The 9,537-nt window shown below is 35.3% G+C and overlaps 1 protein-coding gene across 1 annotated transcript; it reads right to left on the minus strand.

Annotated features, from left to right (window-relative positions):
- Positions 1-7,557: 7,557 nt before the first annotated feature.
- Positions 7,558-8,379, minus strand: LOC145692601 (CD151 antigen-like). Its single transcript, XM_081767921.1, has one exon. The coding sequence runs from the start codon at positions 8,377-8,379 to the stop codon at positions 7,558-7,560; it is 822 nt and encodes a 273-aa protein (XP_081624047.1).
- Between the last annotated feature and the right edge of the window lie 1,158 nt (positions 8,380-9,537).

Consider the following 9,537-nt stretch of genomic DNA (forward strand, 5'->3'; position numbering starts at 1 on the left):
ACATCAGGTTTTTGGCCTTGCCAATGCCATTGGGATTCCAAGTTCGGGGTGGTTGTCATAAAAGAAGACCCGAAACAATTTCCTAAGTTAGTACTCTCGAAAATCTTGTTTTGCCAATTACCTGCCATATTATGATAATTGTCATTACCACTCGACAAAGGAGGAGTCGACAGGTTGTATACAAAAGGATTGTTAGTGGGGATATTCCTACTTCGGTTACTTGTTTGAGAAAGCCCAGTTTCAAAGTTCACGTGCGCTCTTTTTCTAGGAATTTCCTGATCTACAGACTTGTCACTTTTACTATCCTCATGCAAAGCTAATTCTAACTTTTCTAATTGCTGTTTCAATGCTGTTACTTCATTTCCTATTTCGCATTGATACTTCTCTAATCTTTCATTTGTTTCGGAATTCTGTGATTTCAGCTCGCCCACTGCGCCCTCAACTCCATCCTGCTTACTTTTAACTTCTTGTAAAACAATATTCTGCGCTTCTATCCTTTCAGGTAATTGTTGCAAACGCGTATCCTGAGATTCGAGCCTACTCAAGGTTCCCTTCATGTTATGCTCAAGTGTTTGAATTCGTAATTCATTACTCTCGACCTTCGTGCTAACTATCCTGACATTATCCATTAATTTCTGGCTTGCTACTTGCAATTCCTCATGAGCTTGTATTTTTACTTGTTCCAACTTAGAGGATAATTGCTGCACGGTTATAGCAGTTCGTTCAATTTTAGACTCCACCTCAGTAATTTGAGTCCGAAATTTCTCGAACCCTTCGTCGATTTTCTGGTTAACTTTGCTCACCTCCTTTTTACTACTAACTACCTCGTAACTGATTTCGTCTATCTTCTTCAACAGTTTTTCCATCATTAACATAAGACCGTCTTCTCGCGAGACAGACGACACAGTACAATTGTCTCGAAAGACAGGTGACGAAGTCGCGATGGGTGCATTATCAGAAATACCGTTATCAAGCGTAAACTCCTTGTTCCCCTTTTCGGGATCCTCATCATTGCCATTATTAGGCTGAGGTAGTTTAGCTGCTTCGCACCCTGCACATACCCAACGGTAGGAATCAGCACTTACTAAAGCAAAGATGCTAGAGGTATTCTTCATACCTACACAATCAAAATGAAACCAGCAAAGGCAACTCTCGCACATCACGGCTTTCACTTTCTCTACTCCTACATTACTGACTACTTGATGCGCATTATCACAGCATGCGTATTCTTTTTGCTGAGAACCCGAACAAACGCAATCCCCATCGGAGCCACTTCCACGAGACGCCATTTTACAATCGCTTTACAAACACAGTTAGCATAAAACAAAACAAAAAGACATTGAAACTTTCACTTCAAGAACACTATATACTTATATAAACACTCATGAGATTTTCAGCCAAGCCTTCAGTCCCAGCACCGGAAAACAAAACTCACCCACCATCTCCCCACCTCACATCCACTTCACCTGCTTAATATTTGAATTATCCATTAATATTATTACATGTTACTTCTCGTGCAGTACTCAAACGAGAGAATCATCCTAAGGCTGGGTCGCCATTTTTAATGTTACGATTTATTTCGCTTTCTTCTTTTCCTCACAATTTGGCCTAGGTTGAATACTCTCCTGGGTACTGAAGGTACTCCAGGCTATCCAACCGTAACTTAAATTGTATTTGCACAACGAAAAAAAAATTAAAATATGAAAGAGAAATAAAATAACATCTGCAATAATGAAGAAAGGAAGATTTAAAAAAAACTATACTTTGACTCAGGATCTTTTCTCCTGTTCAGACCACTGCGAGAAGCACTGTAACTGTTGATAAAATCCTTGGAGTTTAATTCTTTCGTTCTAAGACCACTTGCCAAATATTATTAATCGAGCTTATAACTAAGGGATATTCCGATCTCATAACACAATGACTACTACTTCATACAGTACAAACTAAATTTATTGTTAGAACAGAAAAAAAATAAAACTACAATGACAGAGCTCTCCTTCCCGCACGGGGAGGAAAAGACTGAAGCACACATTGCAAGTGGGAAAAAAATATAATTAGGTTGAAAATTTAGTTTCAAATTATGTTCTTATTTCCAAATTTATCTTCACCAATCTTACTTTCACAACAATTTCTACGCGCTCAGAACAACCTTTTAACGCACCTCTTACATTTCCAAAGAAAAATTTTGTTCCGGTTATAGTTAGTTAGTTATTTTCGTACAATATAAACGTTTGGTCAATCCGATTCTTAGTGCAGGTATTTTAGAACTTTGAAGATTTAGAGTTACATAAAACAAAATACAAGTCCCTTTTATATCGGTTGACCTATATATATATATATATATATATATATATATATATATATATATATATATACAAAGAATTGTTACGTTGCTCAAATTAAACTTTGTCACAATTTAGTATTAAATTTTACAATTGGTTTCAAAACACTATTACATCATTCGAAAAGGGGGGGGGGTAACATTTCCTTGGCCTGCTGACATACATTAGGAATACAAAAAACTATTACAAGGGTTTACGGCATACTTGTTAAATCGGTTCACAATCTGAATACAATTTTCATCCAACAGTTTTCCTAATGGCTGAGCACCCTATGAAAGCGGCAGCGGTGGAGATAAAGAATGGCCGGGCCTACATGAACACACTGAAGAAATAAAATATTATCTTATTTCGAGCGGGCAACCTGTCTATTTCAGGCGCAACACGTCTCTACATACACACTTTCTTCATATATTTAACTATTTCTTTGCCCATGGCTCATTAAATCGCGACTTCTCCAGTCTCGTTTTGTTTAGCACAAATTTTCAACTACTGATCGTATCTGCCAAATATTTCTTTAAACTACAGGGTGAGCGGACAAGCTTCAGGTAATTTCATTATCACAAGCATTTATATTAATAACATGTCAGCAGGATAGAGAGAGAGAGAGCAGTGAACGTTCTAAACATCACCCCAGGTTTATAATTCTGTTCATAAAGTTTACTAGAAGGGTCCTATTAACCACAAACAACAGAGCCAATTTCAGATTTTGGTACACAATAGTTAACGATACTAAAACTAACCTAACCACTATAACTAACAAACAAAGAAATAACTTCATACAAAACGAGAGATTCTAAATGCAGATTTGATATGGAGAGGTGCTAACCTAAGCGTAGATTTTTGACATTTGAAGTTCCAACCGAGACAAGTGGAAGTGGAAGTGAAGGGAGAGGAAGGACGAATTCTATCACCCAGGCGACTGGGGACCCATGCTTGACCGGAAAGATTTACTGTAAGCAATCATGTTTCTAGATTCCATTACTCTAAAGAAACTCATATAATGTTACTTTTATCATCGTAGAAACAATTTACAGTAAGCAGGCGTATATATTAACTTATCTTTGCTCCCCCCTTTTTTTTATAAAAAAACAAATTTCGAAAACCGAGAATTTAGTTCATAGTTTATAGTTTTGATGGAATTTATGATAATTTATAGAATTTAGTCACCAATTGATCCGGATTGAAACAAAAATTTAACCAACTATAGCAACCATCTTCTCAAAAAAACTTCCTACACCTGGAACCTTCCTAGTCACATGGTCTTCTAAATTTCAAAGCCTGCTTCTCAAAATATCGAAAGTAGCTGCATCCCAATTTCAAACAAGAGACTATTGTTACCTGAGAGGTCTTGAAGTGCTTTTCAGTCCTGGATATTACCGTTCCTCCGGACAGCAAACGCCATCATAGCCGGTACTCGTGCATATTGATACGGAAGGAAAGTTCTGTTATTTCACCTTACATGTTTTTAATCTGTTTATAGTAGTTAGTCGGCCTTCATTTCTCACCCTTCGTCCACTCCTGAAATTCACTAACTACAGATCACATAATTACGTGGTTCGTAGGTGTTTAGTTGAAATTTATTTCATCTCAGTTGCCTGAGATGTTAGCACTACTCCATAGTAACGCGGAAAAAGGACGCTATCCCCTCCCGGCGAGGATAGCTTCACTTCGCCCCCCTTATTTTCCAATTGGTAGGTTTAATACCGGAAGATGTTTTAAATTTCAACATGCTTATCGACCTAATATACATATATTAAAACGATTGCAATTAAAGTAAGAATATCTAAATTAATTACCTACTGGAAATAGTTTAAAATTAAATTTTACAAAAAAAACTTGATGTCCTTTGTTTTTCATTTTGGTTTTTCTCACTTGGTGGCAGCACATTCACGCACAGCGAGGACTATAAACGAACACTTGATGTGGCTTTGGATCGAACTCGAAACAAGGCGCCATTTTGGGTCCTCAGATCCCAACGATCTCATACTAATATAAACAATTATACATGAGCGGAAAAAAGGACCGTCTCACAATTATAGTCAAATATTTAATATTGAAAAACACGGTTATAAAGGTCTGGTGTCGTGAGAGAAATGACGCAGTTCATCACCATGTTTTAGTGTAGATAGAAGGTGGCCTGAGTTAGAGCTCCTCTAAATTCGGAAATTTCATAACTAAAACAACCATTCGGAAGTAAACCTTGTTTAAATTGATATTTTGGTCAACTTGAGTCATTATTTAAAAAAGAAGAACCGAGGAGCCTGACTGCAAAATCAATTATCAACGTTTCAGGCTGAAGGCCACCGAGTATTATGTCCGCCATTACTAGTCATATAGAGTGATGGAGCGGGAGATATAGCAGTCGAAGTTGGTTGCGTCGGTTTAGAAGACCGACATCCTACAACCGTAGGAAGTTGAGCTGGTATTCCGGGGACATCAATTTTCGATATTTAAGGAAGGAGGTAGATGAAACCTACCCTGTGGAGTTGAAGATTGGACTTACATAATCTTCTGTGGAAACTGTTGAACTGGTAATATTTATCCTTTGTTTTCCTTTTTCTGATTATAAACAGTATAACAATTTACCAAATGGAATTCTTCAGAATCAATATGGGTAGCTAAACCGGAAGGCGATACGCGTCTCCATACTCATCACGTTTATCCACTCATACAATATGACATAAGCATAATGTGATTGAATTATTAAATTTTATGTGTTTGATACGTGCACTTGGAAATTTGTATGTAGATATTATGGTGAACCTTTACTTTGAACGTACCTCTCAATATTAATGTGCCTTGAGATTTTGAATGTTTAGGTTAGGTAGGATTACTTTAAACACGTTTGTAAAATATGTCCCATAACAGTGTCTTGTGATATATTCGTTCTGGTTAGGTAAGATCTAATTTGAATGTGTGTCCCATAATATACCATGTTGTTAATGACTTTAGGTTAGGAAATTTACTTCGACCGTGCCCTAGAATCTAATGTGTCTTTTCGTATTGCCTTGTGATATATATATCTGTTGTGTAGCTTAGGGAAACCTTTACTTTGAACGCACCTTCGAATACTTTATCTGTGAATGTTATGGTAAAGTTCTACTTTAAGCGGACCTCTAAATATCAATGTGCATTTTAAGATATATTACTGCGAAATATAGTTGGATTGTTTATGTTATGTTTTTTTTATAGTGCTCCATAATACCTTTTATCTGCTAATGTTAGGATGAAATTTTACTTTGAGTGTGTCTTTACGTGTCAATGTGCCATTTAAATATATTACTTCGTAATATATTCTATGTCGGTGATTTGTATAGGTTAGGGAAATTGTATTTTGAATGTGCTCGTAATACATTTTGTTGGATAGGTTAGGACATATTTCATTTTTTTTGTCTTTAAATCATAATGCTCCAGTTTTGTATCACCGTGTAACATATATTTCGTCTTGTTAGGTTAGGGAAATTTTAATTACTGTGCCTTTTGCTATTGTTCCTATGATATACGTGTATACACTCGGTATGTGCAGATTCGTTGAACCTTATTTTGGATGTACCTTTGGAATCTCGATATTTTGTTTGAATATTTATTCGTGCTATATTTTGTGTTAGAGTAAAAGATTAACTTTAAAATGTGTTATTAGTACGGTATGAAAGTTCGTACATATTTGCCTCGTCGGAAGTAAATATAGCTGAATGTCATTCAGCTTGTCGTTCTTAAATAAAATATAACTAATTATGGTCACTCAATTTGTCGTTCTTAGATAGAATGTAGCCTGTGTATCCATCACTCTAAAAAATAAACGATTTGTTAATTTAGAAATTCTGATAAGCTGAAAAATGATAATAGTTTTGATAATGGCGTTCCAGTTTTTTTTATATGTGAACCCTGTCGCGTAGATGCGAAGGTAGATTTTTTTTATTTTCATTGATCATTTGTAAATATTTCATCTCAATAAGAGTAGTTTTTTTGCCTAGTAAATGTATTATGTAATTGATTCATAAGCTAAAATAGTGTCGTATATGCTACTTACTTACCTTTGAATTAGAATAAAATGTAGTAGCAATAATAATATAGGCTTATGTTGTCGCTATTTGATGAATGACAGGGGTTATACTTGACGAACGCCCATATAGTAATACTTTTAATAAATGAATAAATAGAGAGGATGGACCACTAGTTCTTGAATGATCGTGAAGTAAATATGTATTAACGAAGATGTGGAAAGTTGATCATCTAGACAATGTTTTATACTAGATTAATGTAACAACAGAATTTCATAAATGTCATTGACATACTGCGATGTAGGCAAATACTTAACATTTTTTTCTTTCTTCTTTCCTGATACTTGTTATGATGATGTAATTGTTTGACGATTGGCACGAATAAAATAGTCCCGAAAATTTGATTTTTTATGATTTCAAATAATGTTCATACACTTAAGCTTATGAAGTTCTAACCGTATATTTTTTTTTCTTTCTTCAATGTACAATTTAAGCTAACGACGTTGAGTTTCTTTCATTCTTGGTTGGCCACTAAACAAGAATTTGAAATCTTCTGATAAATTCGTTGCGCATGTAAATTGATTCTGTTGGGTTAGATTAGCCCTATTGGATAATATAAACATATCGTATAGTTCAAAGTTAAGAAATCTAAAACTAATATAACCGAGAAAATAGGAGTGTTATAAAAAAAAACGATCATCGGCACGTCTGATTGGCTGTTTCCGCCATGTATATTGAGTCAAACCATTGCAATCTTATTGGTTGGAGTGGGGGTGGCGAAATTGTGAGTTATGGCTTCACATTTTGTTGTATAGGCAGTCCCCTATTTTATAACATCCTTGGCTTATGGAGTTAATAAAAAAATCGAATTTGTTAATACCACAAACTCATGTTTATCTAATATAACGGATAAGAATTTTTCATCAAAATGTAAAGAAGAAAGTAGACAGTAATTTCTATTACGCGTATTTCTATTATATATTTTGATGAAGTAAAATGACCCATTCGATAAAATAGTTACTGTACATTGTTGACAAAGTAAAATCAAACATTGTTACTTATATTGAAGTTGAAAATGCACGGGTAAAATTGTTGAAATACCTTTCTTTCTATCGTTTTAAATATGCACTTGTCATGTGAATAGGCCTACATAAGAAAAGAAGGAAATTGCTTGTGCCTGACTAAATTGACTACTAATACTAATTTAGTTTTAGTTATTGCTCTTGTTGCTCTTGTGTTGCGCCAAGGGAGTTTGAGATATGAATTTCAAGGGCCAGTACAGCAAAGAGTACTATTATACCAATATGTGTAGTCAATAACAAACACACCATCACTATACCAATTATTACAGACGTCCGTAGAGGTTCTTTCATTACCTCAAGGCATCCACGTGTACCGTTGTAATGTAAACCAAATCTTAGGTTTTGCTGCAACATGTTTCTTAGGACACCAAACACACTAATGTTTTTACCCACATTTGTAACAATATCTGATACGTGACTATAGTATGATTCATTTTTGTAACAGGATTTTGGAATTAATTTCTTTCGTTCCAACCAGTCTTCAACCTTAAATATTCCACAACACTTAAATCCTCTTTGCATACCATTCCAGCTTCTTGTAGCAGCTTTGTTAGATTTACCATACCTATTCATTGATTTGTTCATGACATCAAACAGCGTTTCATTCAGAGATTCATTCTTAGAAATTCTGGCGAAATCACTGATTAACACAATTTGCAAAACAGTTAAGCTTATAAGGACACTAACCGTTACTATGATTAAGCTTTTGAAACCAGTAAATATTGCAAAACAGCCAACTATTCCCGCTGCAATTACGACTGATCCCGTCACTAATGTGAAGATTGGCATGTTGATATTAGAAAAGTTTCTCAGCGTTTCAGTGGCAATATCACCTTTATAGATGGCCCATATCATGAAAGCACCAACAGATGCTAAAATAATGCCGTAACAAACTGACAAAGAATCGCAAACTGTAAGGCACCATGTAATATGCCTTCGTTCGCACAATTTCATTTCTGTAAAATCTCATAGTAAAGTTCAATCAAAGAACTTTCACAACACAATCATTGTTGACGAATCTGCAAGGACGAGGGAAACAGAGAAATAAATTTTATATACCATAAATAACGATAAACCAATTAGAGCGTTCTTCTTTCTTAGCCCCAATTAAAGATTTATATCTTTAGGTGCAGTTTTACGTCCCAGTCACTCATATCACTAAGTTTCTTTATCAATAACTATCTTGTAACATAGTAATTTTAGTGTAAAATTGATAAAAATGATAAATGATTAAAAAAATAGCGGATCAATCTGTCCTCGATGGAGTGATCTCGGAACCCGCCATAGCACAGCAAAATAATTTCTGCCTTAACCGTGTATCTAAGTTACTTACGGCTACAAATGCAAATAAATAAATAAATAAATAAATAAATAAAACTAACTAACTAACTCTATGGCCTATGGAACCCGGAGGTTCAGTGCCGCGTTCACAAAAGCTCTCCACTGACTTCTATCCTTAACTAATTGCATCCAGTTTCTACTTTGTATTCCTATCTCTGCGAGATCCATCTTAATATTGTCCTCCCATCTGCGCCTAGGTCTTCCTAATGGTCGTTTTCCTATGGGTCTACCACTCAAGACTTTGAAAGCGTTTCTACTTTCTTCCATTCTAGCTACATGACCTGCCCACCTAAGCCTCCTAGACTTGACGACCCTAACAATGTTGGGTAAACCGTATAAACTATGTAGTTCCTCGTTATGAAGCTTCCGCCATTCCCCATTCTCGTTCCTCTTGGGTCCGAATATTCTTCTCAGGATCCTGTTCTCAAATACTTTCAGTCTATGTTCTTCCCTCAGAGTAAGCGACCATGTTTCACAACCATACAGAACAACAGGCATGATTATCGTTTTATATATTTTAAGCTTCAAATTCCTCGACAGAATTCGCGACGACAAGAGATTTTGAACCGAATAGTAACACGAATTCCCTGCTTTTAGTCGACATTTAATTTCTTCGTGAATATGATTTTCGTCTGTTAATATTGATCCTAAATATTTGAAAGTATCTACTTTATCAAAAGCATTATTTAATATTTTAACGCCTCCACAATTTGCCGTATTACGGTCCCGACGCACTTCCATGTATTTAGTTTTCTCTGCATTTACTTCTAA

The sequence above is a fragment of the Thermobia domestica genome, chromosome 8, assembly GCF_964235325.1.
Source record: "Thermobia domestica chromosome 8, izTheDome1.hap1.1, whole genome shotgun sequence".
NCBI lineage: Eukaryota > Metazoa > Arthropoda > Insecta > Zygentoma > Lepismatidae > Thermobia > Thermobia domestica.